Source organism: Gymnoscopelus microlampas (assembly GCF_963454915.1).
Source record: "Gymnoscopelus microlampas genome assembly, chromosome: 2".
NCBI lineage: Eukaryota > Metazoa > Chordata > Actinopteri > Myctophiformes > Myctophidae > Gymnoscopelus > Gymnoscopelus microlampas.
Window position 1 is genome coordinate 5,644,018 of NC_139939.1, and position 24,496 is coordinate 5,668,513.

Here is a 24,496-nt window from a genome sequence, read left to right on the forward strand (position 1 = left end):
TAGGCTATGGACTCAGGTTAGTATAGGCTACATCTTTGAGAATAAAGTGACATGGCGTCTACGAGTCAGTCAGCTGTGGAATACATCAAGAACGCCAGAACCCACCTGGTGGGGGGGCTACAGAATCTTTCTGTTATTGTAGAGAATCTGTATCAGCGAAAAGTGTTCACTGAGGAGGAGGTCAGTAAAATAAACTCAGAGAAAGATGACTTTGATAAAACAAGGACAATACTGGACTGGGTCACAAACAAAGGGGAGAAAGCCTGCTATGAATTACTAAAGGTCATTGACCTAACTAGGAAGAGGACCTTAAAGGGACCACTCCATGTATCTGAAAATGTAGACTCAACATCCAATCAGAAGAGCCATTTTGACCTACACTATTGGATCAGCTGCTTTTCTTTCAAAGAAGATGTAGAAATGGATATCAACTATTCTAAAGGTATTGTATAAAGGAAACATTATTATTAGTTATTCAACATTTATATCCTGATTACTTTTTGCATTGTGAAGAGTGGGTAGAGTGTTAAAATGTGTTACATTTTGAACCCATAATCTGTACAACAATACTGCATGTAGGTTGTCAGACAATTTACAGATTTATCCACTTCATTTTCATTTTAGGTCCAAGACCATGCCACAGATACCAGGAAAAGTTAAAGTCAAAAGCTCTTAAGCTATCAGAAGATGTGTGGAAAGAAAGTACAAAGATTTTAGACCTACCAAAGGATAGTCTGTCTTACACTCCACTGGTATTAGATACAAATGAAAATGAAAAGACACCATATAAAAAACAAATATTATTCAAAAGCAAAAAATGCAAGAAACCTCGCTCCAAAAAAATGAAGACCTACATTCCTGAGGATAAACAGGAACCATCTGTAGATGACTTACTCAAAACACGTGAGAAGAAAATTATCCTGGTCGGTAAGCCTGGAGTTGGAAAGACAACAGCTGCACATCAAATTCTGAACATCTGGGGAGGAAGAGACAACAAGGACCTAGATTATATGTTCTATTTTGATATGAGAAGAATCAGAAATCCCACAAGTTTGGAGGATCTTCTCTACAATACATTTATTGAACCAGGTGAAGGAAAAGAAGAGGTCTTGGAGGACATAAAGAGGAATTCTGAAAGTGTTACTATTATTTTTGATGGACTCACAGATCTCAATTCCTCAGTGATAGAGAAACTTGTTATGGGGGACCTGCTACCTGATGCAAAGATTGTAATCACATGCAGACCAGAGGTTGAATCAGAAGACTTACTCTCAGACTGGGCTTCTCTCCGAGTGGAGGTGAAAGGCTTCAGCACAAAGTCCATCAGAGCATACCTAACTAAGATGTTGAACACTGAGCAGTTGAGCAATGTTGAGAAGAATCTGGAGCTGTTCAGTCTTTGCCATGTCCCAGTATATGCATTGATGGTGGTTGCCTGCTTTTCTTTTACAAAATCTATGGCTCCTCAAGAATCATGCACAGCAACTGAAATATACATCAACATTCTTCGTGGTTGCATTCAAAAGCACAGTGGCAAGGCAATACCAACAAATAAACTAAACAACTGCATCAGAGACGAAAGTGATGCAATATTTTCATTGGCAAAAGCTGCTTTTCAGGCAACTCAATTGAAATCTGTGAACCTAACAGCACTGTCCTGTGAAGAAAGCTGTGTTCATTCAGCCTTCCTGAAGACACTTTATGTTAAAAGTGCACCTACAGCATGGAAACCCCACTCTGCATTTCTCCACTATACCATACAGGAGTTTTTTGCAGGGTTGTGGTTTTTGAAGAATCCTGACAAAATAACTGATCTTCTACAACAGTGCTGCACCGAAGAGATGAAACACATGAGACATGTGATCCTGTTCTTGTGTGGTTTGTTTAGGAAGGAGAATCTTGACATGTTGGAATGTCTGGCTCCAGATCAGCAGGGGAAGGACATATCTAAGTCTTTCATCAGGGATGTGGTAAACACATTTCTCCCGTCTCCACCAAACCAAGATCCCAGTGACACTGATGACAGCAACATTCTGTTCTTATGCCAATGCTTGTATGAATCTCAGTCCACTGAGGCTTGTCTTTACTTTCTGGCCAAACTGGATTATTGCCTTGATTTGAGTGAAGAGAATCTTGACCCTCACCATTACTGTGCTGTGTCTTATGTAGTCAGTCAGTCCCAAGAGAGAAAAATAAATCTACAACTTGAGGAAACTGTACCAGAACAAGGACTGAGATTAATGCTTGGCTGCGTGAAAAATGTCCAGTTGGATGGGTGAGCATGTATTTTGATTTTCATGTGGTCTACACTCTACAAGTGATCTAATTAGGCAATTACCATAGCACTCATACTGTACATTTGTCATAACTTTTTTAAATATACAAAATTGTATGGGATGATTCATTATTTTACTCCAATGGGATTCAGATACTAAGCTTTTAAGTCTACCAATTGGTACAAAACCCTAGTTCTGTACCAATTAGGGTTTAACATTTTCCGGGAAATAGCTCATTTTAATTCCCGGGAATTTTCAGACCTTTTCCCGGGCTTCCCGGGAATTCCCGTTAAAGGGTAAAAAAAAAAAAGTGCCCACTAAAATGCATTTATGTGTAGATACTTAAATAGCCAATTTTACATCGAGGTGCCCAAATGTCCCTATTGTGTCCACCTATGAACTTGCACTAATAATGACTTAAAGGTAGGGTAAGTGATTTTCTTTGGTTAAAATACGTGTTAAATAGCTCTGTATTCTGATAGTACTCATTGCTATAGAGTGTTTGTTTAGTAAAAGGAGTCTCCTTGTCTCTCCAGCTCTTTATAAAACAGAAAATGCATTTTCGTTTCAGTTTCAGTTTCATTTCCAATTTTATCCAATCAGGATAGAGAACTCAATCAGGATATAGATTAAACAAGTGAAATTGGAAGTGATGACATTAAGAAATGAGCAGGCAAAATTGGAACTGGAACACTATAAAAATGAAGCTTAAAAATAGGTACTTTCTCCTGATTGGCTGAGATTTTGACACCTACCGGAACATGTATTTTCTGTTTATTAAAGAGCTGGAGAGACGGGGAGACTCCTGTTACTGAACAAACACTCTATAGCAATGATTACTATCAGAATATAGTGCTTTAACCTTTTAACAAAATACTTTTTGTTTTAACCAAAAAATATCACTTACCCTACCTTTTAAGTTGATTTTTTAAATCATATAAATATAATATATAAATATAATATAGTGCCCTGGCGGAGATCTGCCCTGTTGCGCAGCAGCGGGTGAAGACAATTAACTTAAACGAGGAGCTGCGCTGTGCACCCAAAACGCACTCAAACAATGTCAAACTCTAGCTGCTGAAATAAACGTTCCATTTATATCATTATTGACAAGAAAATCGGACCACATCGGTCCAATTCTCTCTCTCTCTCTCTCTCTCTCTCTCTCTCTCTCTCTCTCTCTCTCTCTCTCTCTCTCTCTCTCTCTCTCCCTCTCTCTCGCACACGCTCTCTCTTGCTCTCTCTCTCTCCAGCTCTCCAGTCTCTCCTCTCTCTCTATCAAAAGCATTGCTTGCACTCATTTTAAGCTGGAATATAGGCTCGAAATCAAACCTACCTACTGTTTATGCAGCGTTTCACTTGATGTTGAATCTCAACTAGTCAACTGGTGTCTACCGTATTGACAGCAGAGGAAACGGTGAAATCAGCGTGCGCAGGGCAGGCAGGGGGCATCACGGCCACGTGTGTTTTATTTTGTTCATTACTGTTACATCAGTGCGTCCCATATTGGTTCACAACGGGACGATGGGACCCTGCCCTGGTCGGCAACGCGGCAAGTATCTTGCCTAATTATAATAGTAATTGCTCCGCGCTGTAGATAGGCCTTTCTACTAATTAGTATTCATTTCTAACAAAAAAAAAAAAAACGGGATCCCGGGAACCAAAGTCAGTTCCCGGGACGGTAAATAACCTCGGGATTCCCGGGATTCCCACATCCCGGGAATCCCGGTGTTAAACCCTAGTACCAATAGTATGTAGAAACTGTAATAACAACATGTCTAATTACCTGTATATTGAGGGGAAGGTCTCACTTCAGGAAAACCTTTCTTCCAGGTGTGACACCTTGCAAAGCCAGCTCTGGGAGGCTTTACTCCTCAGTGAGGAGGAGATGGACTACAGAGGTTTACTTGTCCTTGGTGGAAATGAGTTGCACCTTCCAGTCTGTGGTGTTAAAAGACAAGTGTTTGAAAGAGCAGTAGAGATCATGCAAAACAGTCCAGAGACGGTTAACCTCTGCCTCCTCTGGGACAGGAAGACCAGTGCCTGTCAAGATCTGAGACGGAGCCTGTTGGAGTCTCTGCCTCATATCAGAACACTCAGGTATGTGATTCAATAATGTTGATACTTTATTATTTTCTCATAGGATTCAAAATGAAAGGTGGTGTAAGTGATATGTATTTGTTTACTCTTCAAAAGTTAATCATAATATTAATAATACCTACTATACCATACCATGGTATAGTAATAATACCATACTTATAGTGTGCTTTTCTAAGTACCCAAAGTCGCTAAATCAATGCTTCAAAGTATTTGTTCAGTAACAGGGGAAGCCTGTCTCTCCAGCTCTTTAATAAAGATCAAATACATTCTCAGGTCAGGATACCAATTTCATGAGAGAACGCCACTAAGATCATTATGTTTAATCACTAACAATTTTACTAGTTAAGTTATTTATCCTGTATCCTGTGTGAGTTCTCTCTCCTTATTGGATTAAATTGGTATAACCACCTTAAAATGTATTTTCTTTTTTACTAAAGAGCTGGGGAGACCTGTGTTATTGAGCAAACACTCTATTAGTTTAGTAGACCTTGTATTGTGCATTTGTACTTCCATGTACTGTTATGTACTGTCATGTACTGTTCTCATGTCTTACTAAATAAAGTACATCAATCAATCAATTACAAGTTAACTATAAGAATATAGAGCTTTTTAACCCTAAAAATATCTCTTACACTACCTTTAAACACCCCCTTTGCTGCTTGAATTAAATTTAATAAATAAAAATAAAAATAAAAATAAAAAACATTTAAACAGTTGTATTTTTAGAAGAATATTGTGAACACATTTCTTGTTTGATTACAGTGATACTAGAATGTTAAACAAATGTGTTTTGTGACCAATTTTTGTTTGAATACTGCAATTTCAAGGTTCAGAGACACATCCAGGGTTGCAGACTCACAGGTACAATTCCCTGGAATACTTGAGGGGAAGGAGAAGAAGCTGTTACTAGATCTGTGCCTGGATGCAGCAATTCATAAGAGGAAAGTATTTCAGAGTTCAGTGAATACGCTCTTCGCATTGTTCTCTGTTTACACTACGAGATATGACATCTTACTTGATCTTTACCTACATGTCAGCAGTATAGGATATACACACATTATTCCAATTCTGAAGCCACTTTACCTGCCAGCTCCTACAGTCTGGTCCATAGACCTGTCAGAGAGAAAGGTCTCTGTCCTCCTAGAATGCTTGAAACTCCAACCAGAGAAGAAACCAGTAGAGCTGAGAGGCTGGTCAGATGAAGAGAGTGAAGTGACATACTTCCTTCAGTGTCTACCCTACATCTCAAAGCTCAGGTAACTGGGATTATGTTGTATATAAAATAATTGTACCTCTTTATATTTAAACCTGTTAATTTACATTCAAAGAAAGTAACTGAACAGTTAGCTCTCACAAAGGTGTATTAGAATAATTGACATGAATATAAATTTAGGTAAGACATTAGGTAAAATTAAGATGTTATAGTTATTTATTGCATGCAATTCCAAGCTCATTGACTGAATAGAACTGGAAGTTATATTTAGTCATTTATGTGTTAGCATACAGCAAAAAAAAATATGTTGACAATATATTTTATCATGCCTTATTTGATGCCCAGATTTTGATGTATCTTGCTATATTGTACCATGTCCTATATACTTAAAGTGGTGGTTATAGCAAAATCATGTGTTTTTTTACGTTTATCATCTTCTTTTTCATAAAATACAGATTGACTTCTCAGAATGAAACAGGACACAAATTTCTGATGAATCTGTGTGTGCAAGCAGCTCTCCATGAGAGGTTAAACACACAAACAATAGAGGAAGTGTTTTCACTGTCTGAATATTGGCATCACAAATGGGACTTCCTTCTAGACCTGTACTCCCATGTCTATGAGACTCAAACAGGTAGAAGTGTTCTTCCAGCTTTACAACCAGTTTATCAGTCAGCTCCTACAGTCTGGTCCATAGACCTCACAGAGAGAAAGGTCTCCCTCCTCCTAGAGGTGATGAAGCTCCAACCAGAGAAGAAACAAGTAGAGCTGAGAGGCTGGTCAGATGAAGAGAGTGAAGTGAGGAACTTCCTTCAGTGTCTACCTTACATCTCAAAGCTCAGGTAACTGGGATTATGTTGTATATTTAATAATTATAACTCATTATATTCAAGTCTTTTCATTTACTCTTAAATAAGTGTACTATACAGTAGCTCTCAAAAACGTGTGTTTGAATAATTAACATGACTCTTCATTTAGGTATGATTTTAATTAATATGTTGTAGTTGTTTACTGCATTTAATTCCAAGCTCATCGACACACGCTTAAAATTCCCAGTCTTAGAGCATGACATGTTTTCTCTCACAGTTATAGTTAGTATATTTTGTATTTATTAGCATACAGCTAAAAAATATATATTGACAGTGATGTATCTTGCTATCTTGTAACATGCCCTATATTAAAGAGTCACATTTGATTAAATCTAGTTCAAACTGAATTGTGGTGTTTTTAGACACACATATTACCTTTTCGACTTGTATAAAAAATAGAATGTTTTAAGTCCATTAATCAAGTTTTTAATTTCAATTTGCCTTTTTTATATTCTACAGGTTTACTTCTCAGAGTCAAACAGGACACAGATTTCTGATGAATCTGTGTGTGCAAGCAGCTCTCCATGAGAGGTTTAACACACAAACAATATGGGCTGTGTGGTTACTGTCTGAATATCGGCCTTGCCAATGTGACTTCCTCCTAGACCTGTACTCCCATGTCAAAGACTATGAGACTCAAACAGGCAGAAGTGTTCTTCCAGCATTACAACCAGTTTACCAGGCAGTTCCTACAGTCTGGTCCATAGACCTCTCAGAGAGAAAGGTCTCTGTACTCCTAGAATACTTGAAACACCAACCAGAGAAGAAACCAGTAGAGCTGAGAGGCTGGTCATATGAAGAGAGTGAAGTGAGGATCTTCCTTCAGTGTCTGCCCTACATCTCAAAGCTCAGGTAACTGGCATTATGTTGTATATTTAGTAAGATATTAGTTCAACTAAGAAATATGTAATTTACAGTGCTGTCAGAAATGAATTCCTAGATTATGGAAAGCAGCTAAAATACCCTTTTCTAAGAGCATGAGTAGTAAAACACCCGTTCCTAAAAGCACAAGTTACAGTATTCATCACTTGGAAGATTATTTTAATATGTCAGCATTTAGCTAACAATATGTTAATTATGTTTTAACCACTTAAACCCTCTAGTCTTTGTGAAACAGACCTGAGTTACAACTGTACTTGGACCATGTTTGTCCATCTTCACCAACTCTCTTTGCCAAAAATAGCCGATCTACAAGCTCACAACGCGCCGCGTTGCGGCACATTGTGAGCTTGTAGACGGCTATTTTTGGTAAATGTTCCCCCCAGAATAGGGATGCTGGGGTTCAAGTGGTTAATATTGATTCTTGAAAATCTCCTTTTTCATGTTTTACAGGTTTACTTCTCAGAATCAAACAGGACACAGATTTCTGATGAATATGTGTGTGCAAGCAGCTCTCCATGAGAGGTTAAACACACACACAATAGAGGAAGTGTTTTCACTGTCTGAATATTGGCATCACAAATGGGACTTCCTCCTAGACCTGTACTCCCATGTCAAAGACTATGAGACTCAAACAGGTAGAAGTGTTCTTCCAGCATTACAACCAGTTTACCAGTCAGTTCCTGAAGTCTGGTCCATAGTCCTCTCAGAGAGAAAGGTCTCCCTCCTCCTAGAGGTGATGAAACTCCAACCAGAGAAGAAACCACTAGAGCTGAGAGGCTGGTCAGATGAAGAGAGTGAAGTGAAGATCTTCCTTCAGTGTCTACCCTACATCTCACAACTCAGGTTCATGTTTTTCTTTCATTAAATATTTGTTTAAATATGAAAGCTATCTCATTAGCTTATTTGAAGATATTGTTCAAATATTATGATTTATTATGCACTCTTGTGTATTTAATCACTTTCAACCTGGTGTCCCTATTTGGTCCAGCCATTATATATACAGTAGGCGAAAAATAGAGAAAGTATTAGATCTATAAGCTCACAACACAGTCACAAAGCTGTTTATTATGATTTCTGCCACAGGCTGTGGGATTGGTACACAGTGAAATCCTGAGTGTTAATTTAACTCAGAGAGTGTATACATCTAATCAAATGGACCCTTGGGTTACATGTGTACACTCTCATACTGTATAGTTACAAATGGATAAATGAACACTGAGGATTTTACTGTGTAGTCGTGGTCAGGACTGTGTGCACCCCTGGATATGGACTAGTAAAAAATTATAATACAAAGAGAGAGTTTTCTTTCTTAATACAAAGAGCTGTGAAGCATATCCGGGATAGAAGCACAGTGCAGAGAGAACAACAGCAACTATATGCTATAACTATATGCAATATATCAGTGGTTCACAACCTTTTTCACCTTGGAGCCCCCCCTTCTTACATCTGACAACACACACACACACACACACACACACACACACACACACACACACACACACACACACACACACACACACACACACACACACACACACACACACACACACACACACACACACTTACTAGTGTTTTTTTGTCATTTTAACCATTTAAGGCCTATACAAACTCACATCACGTTGTGATGAAACATGTTGTGAGGTTGTAGATCTGCTATTTTTTATTTTATTTTTATTTTGAAACATTTATTTTAATGATGTCATTAGTGTGCTCCACAATGATGTTATGCGAGTTAGTTATGATTTTGTGCAACAAGCTTGTAGATATTTTTTTTCAATCTGATGGATATAGTGTCCATAATTGTTTAGGTCTGTTTATGATGCAGAGAATAATATTTCATGTTGGTTTTCATTTGAACAGTTGCAGTGTTCTTGGTCCAGAACGAACCAAGTTCCTGGGGAAACTCATCTGTGAAGCAGCAGAACAGGAAGAAGAAACAGGAGAGAAGATTCTGGAATTGTTGTCTTCTGTGTGTAATTACAAAACATTCCTCTTTGACCGGGTTCACAACAGGAAGTCTCAATGTGACGTACTACTGGACCTTTGCTCCTATGTGAAGAACTATGAGACTCAAACAGGCAGAAGTATTCTTCCAGCATTACAACCAGTTTACCAGTCAGCTCCTACAGTCTGGTACATAGACCTCTCAGAGAGAAAGGTCTCCCTCCTCCTAGAGGTGCTGAAAGTCCAACCAGAGAAGAAACCAGTAGTGCTAAGAGGCTGGTCAGATGAAGAGAGTGAAGTGAAGATCTTCCTTCAGTGTCTACCCTACATCTCACAACTCAGGTTACTGTTTTTTTCTTTCATTGAATATTTTGTTTACATATGAAAGCTATCTTGTTAGCTTATTTGAAGATAATTAGGTATGATTTAAGTGCTCTTCTTACATATTTAACCATTTTCAACCTGGTGTCGCTATTTGGTCCGGTCATTATACAGTAGGCGAAAAATAGAGAAGGTATCAGATCTATAAACTCACAACACAGTCACAAAGCTAGGATTTCTGCCAAAGGCTTTGGGATTGGTACACAGTAAAATCCTGAGTGTTAACTCAGAGAGTGTACAAATGTAACCAAATGGACCCTTGGGTTACATGTGTACACTCTCATAGTTATAAATAGATAAATGAACACTGAGGATCTTACTGTGTAGTCGTGGTCAGCACTGTGTGCACCCCTGGATATGGACTAGTAAAAAATTATACTAAGAGAGAGTGTTTTCTTTCGTAAAACAAAGAGCTGTGCAGCATATCCAGGTTAGAAGCAAAGTGCAGAGAGAACAACAGAAACTATATGCTAAAACTATATGCAATATATCAGTGGTTCACAACCTTTTTTACCTTGGAGCCCCCCTTCTGACAAAGCTGAGACCCCCACATATGTGTGCGCACACGCACGCACACGTACACGCACACGCACATGCACACACACAAACTTGTTTTTTGTCATTTTAACCATTTAAGGCCTATACTCATATGAAGAAAAGCAAAAATAGTGGATCTACAGGCTCACATCACGTTGCTATGCAACACGTTGTGAGGTTGTAGATCTTCTATGTTTGCTTTTCTTTTTCTTTTGTCACTTTTTGAGAGATGTATGAGGTAGTTAAAACATTCAGATCTACAAGCTCACAACACAGTTGCAGAGCTGCTTATTAGGATTTTTGACACAGGCTTTCTGATTTGTACACTATAAAATCCTGAGTAAGTGCGGGTCCATTTGGTTACATGTGTACACTGACAGTACAAATGGATACATTAACACTGAGGACTTTACTGTGTAGTCACAGTCACTGTCCCAAGTGTGCACGTGTGTACCCTGGATATGGACTAGTTTGTTGACTAGTGTTAGTGTAACTATTGTCCTATGAAAAGATCACAACACTGCAGTTCTGATAACAATGATGTTAACACACAACTCAGCAGTCATTCATGTTTACACATATAGTATCATACAGAGATCATTTATTCTCTGATTATATTCTTACTTATGATTGGTTGTATCATAGCAGTGTTTCCCAAAGAATGGGTCAGGGACCATTTTTGGGTCACAGACCCATTTTTATGGGTTGTGAATAAAAATCGCTTTTTAGATTTGTTTGCATTTCTTTTAATTATTTATAATAATAATAATAATAATACGATTTTTTACAACCATGCAGTCTTATGCAAAGGTTAAAATATCATTTAGATAGCATGTTATTCAGACAGATGCCAGGTTCATTTGTTGACCTGGCATCCTATTAATAGTTTGTATAGTTTCAATATACAGAATATTTATTTTGTGATATTATACTGTTTAGACTGATACTAGTGGTTCTCAAACGACTAAATGACCAAATGCTACAGACCCCCATCTGAAAAGATTTTGCCAGGGACCCCAAAAGAGAAGATTTATGTAAAAACATTTTTGATATTTAAAAAAAAAAAAAAACTAAAACATAGCGCATGTACAAACTCACAGCGCGGCACAAAGTGACCCACTATGAGCTTGTAGATCTTCTATTTTTGAATAGCCAAATGGATAAAGTGGTTAAATGAGTGTGATGCTATATTACTAATTTTGCTGAGGAACCCCCTGGAACCCCCCATAGGACCCTTTGAGAACCACTGCTCTACATTTGTGCCCCTATTCTGGGTCCATCTGCCCGCCCCTAACTATCGTTAAATAGGGAGAATGGAGCTGCGCAGCCCCAATATGTTATTCTAGCACCTGCTAGCACCTGCGCTACCCGTCCCCCATTATGCCGACGCCGTTAGTTGCGCGTGGGGGTGTGGCCGTGGGCGTGTTGTTGCTATATCCCCCACATTGCCATTCTGCAGACACACATGGGTACGGCTTTGGGGGGGGGGATAGTGCATTGTAAAAGCACCCGCCCGTTTCTGAAACCACCCGCCAAGTGCACACAGACACTGCAATGTCTTTGTGCCCGTGGACCATTAGCCGTGTTGCCATGCAGCCTTGGTGAGAAAAATAACCATATTTGAACTGGGGACCCCCCCATTTTGTTTGACTCGGTTCCACAGATAAATATTGTGAAAATAGCAGATCTACAAGCTCACCAGGCGTTGGGTGCTCCATTGTGGTGTCGACCCACAGGTTGAGAACCACTGCATTAAAAGCTCCAAGCAAGTTACATGGGGAGGCATGCGTTAATCCGACAGACCTTTTCTCCGACTATGTGGCATCCGCGTGCGGTTAGGGTTAGGGTGCGGGTTTGGTTCGGGTTTAGTATTGGAAACGTTGGAGCGCTGCGCTGTCGGAGGAATGCGCTGTCGGACTAACGTACTGCACCCAGTTACATGTCTATGTTGTTGACCACGTAATGTAATATTTTTGGTTCAGTGTTAGGCTACTCCGTGGCGCGCGCGCCTCATTGTTATACGCTGTCCAAAATAACAGATCTGTAAGCTGTTGACACGACATGACGCAGCGTGTTGATAGCTTGTATGTCTGTTATTTTGGGTAGGTAGTAGAGATGCGCGGATGGCCTCTCACGTCACCCGAATCCAAATGTACAAATTAATTATCCGCCCGTTATCCAACCGCAACAATTATATTATCCAATTTAAAAATCCGCATCCGCACTAACCGTTTTTCCCGTATGTCAAAATATTATTATTTTCTGGTATTCCCCGTTAGTTTTAGTATTAGTTGTGCGATGCGAGCACAAAATGCATTGATTTCGCCTGTGGAAATGTCAGTGCGTCTTTTTTCTTTTTTTTAAACCGGTGCTGCGCTGAACATTCTGTGCGGCATCGAACATACAGGCATCCAACCAGTGGTGGAAAGTAACTAAGTACATTTAATTAAGTACTGTACTTAAGTACAATTTTGAGGTATTTGTACTTTACTTGAGTATTTCCAATTTCCAATACTTTTACTTCTAGGCCTACTCGACTACATCTCAGACGCAAATATTGTACTTTTACTTCACTGCATTTATTTGAAAACTTTAGTTACTAGTTACTTTTCAAATATAAATGATTATATTATGAAACATACATTAACCACTTTAGCCCTATTTTATACATACACTGTAGGCTATTTGAAAATAGCCGATCTACAAGCTCTCAAAGGTGGCATCACAACGCGTTGAGAGCTTGTAGATCTGCTATTTTCAAATATTTTAGTACTTTTACTTTTGATACTTTAAGTACATTTTGATGCCAATACTTTTGTACTTTTACTCAAGTAAATTTTGAATTCTGGACTTTTACTTGTAACAGAGTATTTCTTATATTGCAGTCGGTACTTTTACTTAAGTAAAGAATTTGAGTACTTTTTCCACCACAGAGCACACTGCTAGCACCGGTTTAAAAAAAAGAAAAAAGACGCACCGACATTCCATAGGCTAAATCAATGCATTTTGTCATCGCATCGCACACTGCTCTACACACTCACACAGCCACAAGCACGCAGAGATTTAGCTATTTTATGGATAGATATAGGCTATTAGATGTCATTAATTTATTTACCGCAATATTTCACCCGCGGTTTATCCGATATTAATTAATAATTATATTTGATTGACCCGAACCCACCCAAACCGTGGTTCGCAGCAATGTGTCTGGGTTTGAGAGGCCATGATTGATGTAAACTTAAAGTGTAGCTCTGTTCGGGATTACTGAACAAAGGTGGATGATGAAAGATAACGGGGACAATATGGATGTATAATAGTTAACTTTAACGGCGTCACTTCAGAGGAAACTATGGAGCAACTTCACACCCCTGTTTACACACCCCTGGAATCCATTAGAATGGTGGAAATAGAACAATAACAGCCAAAGTGAGTACATATAGACCTTTCCTAAAACTGTCCCATTTATTATACCCATGTGCTACTGTATGTCAGTGTACCACCGCCCAGCCCTGTGGTCGACCAGCTGGAGGTCCATGGGTGCCTGTAGGAGCGTTGTGGCAACATGATGTAATGAATTATTTGGGAGCAGCCGGTGTCTACCAATAGTATAAATATTTTAAATGGCTTTAAGTTTCATAATACTATTCCGGATCTGACTAATATGACACGCTTATTGTTAACACAATAGGCTACAAATTAATATAAAAATGTATTTGGATAAATGAAATAAAAAAGAAGGAAAACAAGCCCAATGTGGCTTATAATAATCAGACCAGGCAACAGTGCAGAGGGGGAGATAGGCTAGAGCATATATTGGATCGGGGATGACGGCTAGCGCAGTCTTCTCTTAAAGGCAATGGCTTCTGGCACGGTGATTGGTTTTATCATTGTAACGCCCAAACCACACCTATGCATAATGTAACGGGGAGCGCAGGTGTTTTGCGGGGCGGGGGAGTACCACAGAATACCAAATTTTGCGGGGCAACGCCTCTTGCCTAGTCCGCACTCCGTAATTAGCGGTTTGTTCCAAGTTCACCCAGAATAGGGGCCTCTATGTATTTACCTTGCTTACTGTAAGTCACTCTGGATAAAGATAGTCTGCTAAATAACTAAATTGTAAAGAATTATACTTCTAGTAGAGAGAGTTTTCTTTCTTAACCCATTAAGACCGGGAACTGTCATTTTAGATTTTTTAGCTATAACCATTATCTTTGGCATACTTTGGGCTATTCAAAAACAGCAGATATACAAGCTCATAGCGCGGCACCAAGCCGCGCTATGAGCTTGTAGATCAGCTATTTTTTGGGAAAATCGTGAAAATGTGTGCAAACTTTGAATATCTACACATCTTTTTTAAAGTGATCATTTGTAACTTAAATCTTTGCTTCTGGGGGATTCTACAAAATGTCTTTTAAATCCTAACAGTTTTTTGAAAAAACGTATGTTGCTATACAAGTTCTCAAACCTTTTCATGTCAAGGGCCCCCAAGATTATATGTATTTGGCCGTGGACCCCCATATCAAAATATGTTGTTCCAGGGACCCCCAGAAGTAGAGATCGGAGTTAAACATTTTCGCTTTAAAACATATATATATATTCAAAGATTTGCAAAAATGTTCACAATAGTTCCAAAGAATAGCCAAAGAAATCTAAAATGACACAAGATGCGTTCTTAATGGGTTAATACAAAGAGCTGTGCAGCATATCCAGGATAGAAGCAAAGTGCAGAGAGAACAACAGAAACTATATGCTATAAGTATATGCAATACATCAGTGGTTCACCTGGAGCCCCCATTCTTACATCTGACGAAGTTGAACCCCCCCACGTACGCACACACACAAGCACACACGCACGCACGTGCGCGCACACGAACGCGCACACACACACACACACACACACACACACACACACACACACACACACACACACACACTCACACTCACACTCACTCACACTCACACTCACACTCACACTCACACACACACACACACACACACACACACACACTTGTGTTTTTCAGACATTTTTACCACTTAAGGCATGACAAAGAAAAAACTCATGACAAACTCATTGAAAAAATAGCAGATCTACAAGCCACAGCACCTCAGCATTGTGATATGTTGTGAGCTTATAGATCGGCTATTTGTTTTTTTACTTTTTGAAACATTTATTTTAACAGTGTTATGAGTGTGCTCCACAATTATTTATTTCAACTAAAATCTTATGAATACAGTATTTATTTTTGTTTGGTTCTGTTTATGATGCAGAGATCAATATTTCATGTTGGTTTTCATTTGAACAGTTGCAGTGCTAATGATCCAGTACCAACCACGTTCCTGGGGAAGCTCATCTGTGAAGCAGCAGAACAGGAAGAAGAAACAGGAGAGAAGATTCTGGAATTGTTGTCTTCTGTGTGTAATTACAAAACATTCCTCTTTGACCGGGTTCACAACAGGAAGTCTCAATGTGACGTACTACTGGACCTATGCTCCTATGTGAAGAACTATGAGACTCAAACAGGCAGAAGTATTCTTCCAGCATTACAACCAGTTTACCAGTCAGTTCCTACAGTCTGGTCCATAGACGTCTCAGAGAGAAAGGTCTCCCTCCTCCTAGAGGTGCTGAAACTCCAACCAGAGAAGAAACCAGTAGTGCTGAGAGGCTGGTCAGATGAAGAGAGTGAAGTGAAGATCTTCCTTCAGTGTCTACCCTACATCTCACAACTCAGGTTACTGTTTTTTTTCTTTCATTGAATATTTTGTTTACATATGAAAGTTATCTTGTTAGCTTATTTGAAGATAATCAGGTATGATTTAAGTGCTCTTCTTACATATTTAACCATTTTCAACCTGGTGTCCCTATTTCGTCCGGTCATTATACAGGCGAAAAATAGAGAAGGTATCAGATCTATAAACTCACAACACAGTCACAAAGCTAGGATTTCTGCCAAAGGCTTTGGGATTGGTACACAGTAAAATCCTGAGTTTTAATTTAACTCAGAGGGTGTACAAATGTAACCAAATGGACCCTTGGGTTACACTCTGTGTACACTCTCATAGTTATAAATAGATAAATGAACACTGAGGATCTTACTGTGTAGTCGTGGTCAGCACTGTGTGCACCCCTGGATATGGACTAGTAAAGAATTATACTAAGAGAGAGTGTTTTCTTTCGTAAAACAAAGAGCTATGCAGCATATCCAGGATAGAAGCAAAGTGCAGAGAGAACAACAGAAACTATATGCTAAAACTATATGCAATATATCAGTGGTTCACAACCTATTTTACCTTGGAGCCCCCCTTCTGACAAAGCTGAGACCCCCCACATATGCGTGCGCACACACACGCACATGCACACGCACAAACTTGTTTTTTGTCATTTTAACCATTTAAGGCCTATACTCATATGAAAAAAAAGCAAAAATAGCGGATCTACAGGCTCACACAGTTGCTATGCAACACGTTGTGAGGTTGTAGATCTTCTATGTTTTCTTTTCTTTTTCTTTTGTTACTTTTTGAGAGATGTATGAGGTAGTTCAAACATTCAGATCTACAAGCTCACAACACATTTGCAGAGCTGTTTATTAGGATTTTTGCCACAGGCTTTCTGATCTGTACACTATAAAATCCTGAGTAATAATTTAACTCAGAGAGTGTATACGGGTCCATTTGGTTACATTTGTACACTGACAGTACAAATGGATACATTAACACTGAGGACTTTACTGTGTAGTCACGGTCACAGTCCCAAGTGTGCACGTGTGTACCCTGGATATGGACTAGTTTGTTGACTAGTGTTAGTGTAACCATTGTCCTATGAAAAGATCACAACACTGCAGTTCTGATAACAATGATGTTAACACACAACTCAGCAGTCATTCTGATTACACTTATATCATACAGAGATCATTTATTCTCTGATTGTATTCTTACTTATGATTGGTATTTTTGGGTCACAGACCCATTTTTATGGGTTGTGAATAAAAATCGCTTTTTTAGATTTTTTTCCATTTCTTTTAATTATTATTATTTTGTATTATTTTTGATAACCATGCAGTCTTATGCAAAGGTTAAAATATCATTTAGATAGCATGTTATTCAGACAGATGCCAGGTTCATTTGTTGACCTGGCATCCTATTAATAGTTTGTATAGTTTCAATATACAGAATATTTATTTTGTGATATTATACTGTTTAGACTGATACTAGTGGTTCTCAAACGACTAAATGATTAACTGACCCCCAAATTGATATGTATTTAGCCGCAGACCCCCATCTGAAAAGGTTTTGCCAGGGACCCCAGAAGAGAATATTTATGTAAGAAAACACTCAAAAATCTAAATTATAAAATAAAATATAGCTGCAAGCAGCGATAATACGGGGCCAGTGAATAGAGAGAGAGAGAGAGACATGGAAACGGAATAGATTGAAGAGAGAGAGAGTGACATGGAAACAATAGATTGATGAGAGAGAGAGATGGAAACATAATGGTTTGATTGGACATCTCAACCTACTGCCATTAACACATTAGCTGCCAAAGACGTATATATACGTCTTTTAATTATCAGCTGTTGTCTGCCAAAGACGTATATATACGTCTTTGGAAAAAAGGGAATTTTTTTTTTTTTTTTTTTTTTTTGCATTTTTTTATAATTTCAACCCTTGTCGAATTATGAACAGATTAGGAGCTAAAAATGTTCGAAGATTTGCTGCTCCATTCACTTCAATGTTAAAATTCAAACGGACAAACAATTCACTTTGTTTTTTGGTTTAAAACTACTGCTTTTGAGCTATATTGAAACATCAACCAAACATGTCAACGAGGTCAAAATGACCTCGTTGACATTTGTGAAACCACACCTGAATCTCATCTGTGATTAGAAACCATCTGGGGATCAATCATACTGGAGGAAAAAAATCTGTGGCTACACGAACAGGTACCAAAAACATGGCAAAACCCTGGCAGGCAACAGCTAAAAATCTGAAAAAACTCTGGCAGGCAATGTGTTAACAGGATTCGAACTCTCAACCTTCAGACTAATAGGCTGCAACACTACCTATAGTGCTATAGCTTTGTCCAGGCTGATATTGTCTGTTGAAGATCATAAACTCTTGCCTTCTTTCATGAACCAAGCCCCTGTTTCACTAACACTAAGATCACTCGTTCACAAACCATTTACCAATGAAGAAATTGTACATCTCCTCAGAACCAAAACTAGTGAAAGTAGTCGATCTACAAGCTCACAAACCATGAAAAGTTGTGAGATTGTAGATCAGCTATTTTCAGAATGAAGTATGTCATACGTTGAAAAAACGTACTCTAAAATAAGCATTTCAGGTTATCTTTACCATTTGCATATGTATTCATTGATACAGTCATGTTGTTTGCAATTCAACTTAAATTAAGTCTGCATCAAGTGAGGCTTGAACTGGCAACCTTGAGATTGTGAGGCATTCATTTAAGGGAGACGCCATTGGCCCAGCAGACAAGTAACTGTGAAAAAGGAGATCACACAGATGATACAGTTTCACGCAAATAGCTGAAAAATCCTGGGTTTAAGTGTTTTTCAAACTGCTCAAAATTGCGGACAATCTAAGGGCGGCACTTACTGGTCAAAGCGATAGATGTGTTCCTCATGAGTCAAGGCACATGTGTAAGCAAGTTTCACGACTTTCGGCCAAACGAGGCATGACTTATGCCTGTTTAAAGTCTGCCTTTTAAAAAAATTGCTATAGCGCCCCCTTTTGGCCAATTGGAGTAAGATTGGTTTCAGTGATATTTGGAATGACCCTGTACATTTCTGCAAAGTTTCAAAGAAATGTGAGTCTTGAATGTATGTGTTAGGGGCAGATGAATAATTTTCATAAAACTGCAATAGTTAAAATCTATCTCCTCCTGGGATTTTTGAGCAATCTGCACGAAACGTTTAACACTTGAACTTTGGACCTCTGCCTACAAAAATTTCCAACGGATTTTCCATAAGTGAAAAAATGCAGAAGTTAGGAGCCAATGACTGTTATTCATATAATGCAAAATGCTGGGAGATCTAAAGGTCAGAGGTCAAAAGTCAGAGGGTGAAAGTTGTTCAGCATGAGGAGACGCATATGTGTATTCAAGTTTCATGGCTCTAGGTCAAACAGGGCATGAGTTGTACCTGTTCAAAGTTGCCATTTTCAATTGAGTGCTATAGCGCCACCTTTGGACGAAAGATTGTGAGAATTATTTCTTGATCGTTTTTCATGACCATCTACCATATGGCAGAGTTTCGTAAAAAGCGACTGCACAGTTCAGCCAGAACTGCGAAAAGTGGCAGAAGAAGTGACAGAATACTGCCAATAACAAAACAGGTCCAGAGCTGAGTTCTGGCCCCGTAATAATAGCACAATAAGACATGGAAAGGGAATAGATTGAAATTGAGACAAAGCAAATGATTCCAACAGGCGAATATTCTTTTCAGCCCAACCCAGCTGAGGTGGTCATATATAGGACGCAGGGGGGCAATCCCAGGTGAAAAACCTCACCCATTGACATCTCAACCTATTGCCATTGACAGGAATCAAACTCTCGACCTTCGGATTCACAGGCTGAGACACTACCTATAGGGCTATAGCTTTGTCCAGGCTGAGGTCATCTGTTGAAGATAAAAGTGAACCAGTGAAAGCAGCCGATCTACAAGCTCAGAAACATGTTGCTATCTGAAAAGTTTTGAGATTGTAGATCAGTTATTTTCACAATGAAGTTTGTCATACATTGCAAAAACATACTCTCTCCAAGAAGCATTTCATCATTACCTTTAACAGTTGCACATGTATTCAATGATACAGTCATGTTGTTTGCAATTCAACTTAAATTAAGTCTGCATCAAGTGAGGCTTGAACTGGCGACCCTGAGATTGTGAGGCATTCATTTAAGGGAGACGCCATTGGCCCAACAGATAAGTACCTGTGAAAAAGGAGATCACACAGATGATACAGTTTCACGCAAATAGCCGAAAAATCCTGGGTTTAAGTGTTTTTCAAACTGCTCAAAATTGCGGACAATCTAAGGGCGGAGCTTACTGGTCAAAGAGATATATGTGTTCCTCATGAGTCAAGGCACATGTGTAAGCAAGTTTCACGACTTTTGGCCAAACGAGGCATGACTTATGCCTGTTTAAAGTCTGCCTTTTCAAAAAATTGCTATAGCGCCCCCTTTTGGCCAATTGGAGTGAGATTGGTTTCAGTGATATTTGGAATGACCCTGTACATTTCTGCCGAGTTTCAAAGAAATGTGAGTCTGCATGTATGTTTTAGGCACAGATGAATAATTTTCATAAAACTGTAATAGTTAAAATCTATCTCCTCCTGGGATTTTTGAGCAATCTGCACGAAACATTTTACACATGAACTTTGGACCACTGCCTACAAAAATTTCCAACGGATTTTCCATAAGTGAAAAAATGCAGAAGTTAGGAGCCAATGACTGTTTTTCATATAATTCATAATGGTGGGCGATCTAAAGGTCAGAGGTCAAAAGTCAGACCACGAAAGTTGTCGGGCATGAAGAGACGCATGTGTGTATCGAAGTTTCATGGTTGTAGGTCAAACAGGGCATGAGTTGTACCTGTTCAAAGTTGGCACTTTCAATTGAGTGCTATAGCGCCACCCTTTGACGAATGAGTGTGAGAATTATTTCTTGGTAGTTTTTCATGAGCATCTACCATATGGCCGAGTTTCGTAAAAAGCGTATGCACGGTTAAGCCAGAACTGGCAAAAACAAGTATTTTTCAAACTGCTCAAAATTGCGGAAAATATAAGGGCGGAGCTTAATGGTCAAATCGATACGTGTGTTCCTCATGAGTCAAGGCACATGTGTAAGCAAGTTTCACGACTTTCGGCCAAACGAGGTATGACTTATGCCTGTTTAAAATCTGCCTTTTCAAAAAATTGCTATAGCGCCCCCTTTTGGCCAATTGGAGTAAGATTGGTTTCAGTGATATTTGGAATGACCCTGTACATTTCTGCAAAGTTTCAAAGAAATGTGAGTCTGCATGTATGTTTTAGGCACAGATGAATAATTTTCATAAAACTGTAATAGTTAAAATCTATCTCCTCCTGGGATTTTTGAGCAATCTGCACGAAACGTTTCACACTTGAACTTTGGACCACTTTCTACAAAAATTTCCAACGGATTTTCCATAAGTGAAAAAATGCAGAAGTTAGGAGCCAATGACTGTTTTTCATATAATTCAAAATGGTGGGAGATCTAAAGGTCAGAGGTCAAAAGTCAGAGTGTGAAAGTTGTTCAGCATGAGGAGACGCATATGTGTATCCAAGTTTCATGGCTGTAGGTCAAACAGGGCATGAGTTGTACCTGTTCAAAGTTGCCATTTTTCAATTGAGTGCTATAGCGCCACCTTTTGACGAATGAGTGTGAGAATTATTTCTTGATCGTTTTTCATGACCATCTACCATATGGCCGAGTTTCGTAAAAAGCGACTGCACGATTCAGCCAGAACTGCGAAAAGTGGCAGAAGAAGAAGAAGAAGTGACAGAATAATGCGAATAACAATACGTGTCCAGAGCAGAGCTCTGGAAACGGAATAGATTGAAGAGAGTGACATGGAAACAATAGATTGATGAGAGAGAGAGATGGAAACATAATGGTTTGATTGGACATCTCAACCTACTGCCATTAACAGGATTCGAACTCTCAACCTTCAGACTAATAGGCTGCAACACTACCTATAGTGCTATAGCTTTGTCCAGGCTGATATTGTCTGTTGAAGATCATAAACTCTTGCCTTCTTTCATGAACCAAGCCCCTGTTTCACTAACACTAAGATCACTCGTTCACAAACCATTTACCAATGAAGAAATTGTACATCTCCTCAGAACCAAAACTAGTGAAAGTAGCCGATCTACAAGCTCACAAACCATGAAAAGTTGTGAGATTGTAGATCAGCTATTTTCAGAATGAAGTATGGCATACGTTGAAAAAACGTACTCTCAAATAAGCATTTCAGGTTGTCTTTACCATTTGCACATGTATTCATTGATACAGTCATGTTGTTTGCAATTCAACTTAAATTAAGTCTGCATCAAGTGAGGCTTGAACTGGGGACCCTGAGATTGTGAGGCCTTCATTTAAGGGAGACGCCATTGGCCCAACAGATAAGTAACTGTGAAAAAGGAGATCACACAGATGATACAGTTTCACGCAAATAGCTGAAAAATCCTGGGTTTAAGTGTTTTTCAAACTGCTCAAAATTGCGGACAATCTAAGGGCGGAGCTTACTGGTCAAAGCGATAGATGTGTTCCTCATGAGTCAAGGCACATGTGTAAGCAAGTTTCACGACTTTCGGCCAAACGAGGCATGACTTATGCCTGTTTAAAGTATGCCTTTTCAAAAAATTGCTATAGCGCCCCCTTTTGGCCAATTGGAGTGAGATTGGTTTCAGTGATATTTGGAATGACCCTGTACATTTCTGCAAAGTTTCAAAGAAATGTGAGTCTGCATGAATGTTTTAGGCACAGATGAATAATTTTCATAAAACTGTAATAGTTAAAATCTATCTCCTCCTGGGATTTTTGAGCAATCTGCACGAAACATTTTACACATGAACTTTGGACCACTGCCTACAAAAATTTCCAACGGATTTTCCATAAGTGAAAAAATGCAGAAGTTAGGAGCCAATGACTGTTTTTCATATAATTCAAAATGGTGGGCGATCTAAAGGTCAGAGGTCAAAAGTCAGACCACGAAAGTTGTCGGGCATGAAGAGACGCATGTGTGTATCGAAGTTTCATGGTTGTAGGTCAAACAGGGCATGAGTTGTACCTGTTCAAAGTTGGCACTTTCAATTGAGTGCTATAGCGCCACCCTTTGACGAATGAGTGTGAGAATTATTTCTTGGTAGTTTTTCATGAGCATCTACCATATGGCCGAGTTTCGTAAAAAGCGTATGCACGGTTAAGCCAGAACTGGCAAAAACAAGTATTTTTCAAACTGCTCAAAATTGCGGAAAATCTAAGGGCGGAGCTTAATGGTCAAATCGATACGTGTGTTCCTCATGAGTCAAGGCACATGTGTAAGCAAGTTTCACGACTTTCGGCCAAACGAGGCATGACTTATGCCTGTTTAAAGTCTGCCTTTTCAAAAAATTGCTATAGCGCCCCCTTTTGGCCAATTGGAGTAAGATTGGTTTCAGTGATATTTGGAATGACCCTCTACATTTCTGCAAAGTTTCAAAGAAATGTGAGTCTGCATGTATGTTTTAGGCACAGATGAATAATTTTCATAAAACTGTAATAGTTAAAATCTATCTCCTCCTGGGATTTTTGAGCAATCTGCACGAAACGTTTCACACTTGAACTTTGGACCACTTTCTACAAAAATTTCCAACGGATTTTCCATAAGTGAAAAAATGCAGAAGTTAGGAGCCAATGACTGTTTTTCATATAATTCAAAATGGTGGGAGATCTAAAGGTCAGAGGTCAAAAGTCAGAGTGTGAAAGTTGTTCAGCATGAGGAGACGCATATGTGTATCCAAGTTTCATGGCTGTAGGTCAAACAGGGCATGAGTTGTACCTGTTCAAAGTTGGCATTTTCAATTGAGCGCTATAGCGCCACCTTTGGACGAAAGATTGTGAGAATTATTTATTGATTGTTTTTCATGACCATCTACCATATGGCCGAGTTTCGTAAAAAGCGACTGCACGGTTCAGCCAGAACTGCGAAAAGTGGCAGAAGAAGAAGAAGAAGTGACAGAATAATGCGAATAACAATACGTGTCCAGAGCAGAGCTCTGGCCCCGTAATTCCAAACATTTTTGATATTTTGAAAAAAAAACTAATAAATAGCAGATGTACAAACTCACAGCGCGGCACAAAGTGACGCACTGTGAGCTTGTAGATCTTCTATTTTTGAATAGCCAACATTTAAATTAATACAGTGGTTAAATGAGTGTGATGCTATTATTACTAATTGAGCTGAGGACCCCCTGGAACCCCCCATTAGGACCCTTTGAGAACCACTGCTCTATACATTTGATGTATTTACCTTGCTTACTGTAAGTCACTCTGGATAAAGATAGTCTGCTAAATAACTACATTGTAAATAATTATAATACAAGTAGAGAGAGTTTTCTTTCTTAACCCATTAAGATCAGGAACTGTGTCATTTTAGATTTTTTAGCTATAACCATTATCTTTGGCATACTTTGGGCTATTAAAAAAAGCAGATGTACAAGCTCCTAGCGCGGCACTGTGCCGCGCTATGAGCTTGTAGATCAGCTATTTTTTGGAAAAATCG

The 24,496-nt window shown here is 38.9% G+C and overlaps 1 protein-coding gene across 1 annotated transcript in view; it reads left to right on the top strand.

Annotated features, from left to right (window-relative positions):
• The first annotated feature begins 427 nt into the window (after window positions 1–427).
• Window positions 428–24,496, top strand: part of LOC311035437 (uncharacterized protein) — a 44,323-nt gene continuing 20,254 nt past the window's right edge. The window contains exons 1-9 of the mRNA XM_084043634.1: window positions 428–442; window positions 2,170–2,275; window positions 4,110–4,376; window positions 5,204–5,632; window positions 6,045–6,431; window positions 6,918–7,310; window positions 7,791–8,183; window positions 9,201–9,626; window positions 15,506–15,931. Of these exons, the coding sequence (XP_083899760.1) occupies window positions 2,241–2,275; window positions 4,110–4,376; window positions 5,204–5,632; window positions 6,045–6,431; window positions 6,918–7,310; window positions 7,791–8,183; window positions 9,201–9,626; window positions 15,506–15,931 (2,756 nt within the window). The 5' untranslated portion in view covers window positions 428–442; window positions 2,170–2,240. The remainder of the gene's footprint in view (window positions 443–2,169; window positions 2,276–4,109; window positions 4,377–5,203; window positions 5,633–6,044; window positions 6,432–6,917; window positions 7,311–7,790; window positions 8,184–9,200; window positions 9,627–15,505; window positions 15,932–24,496) is intronic.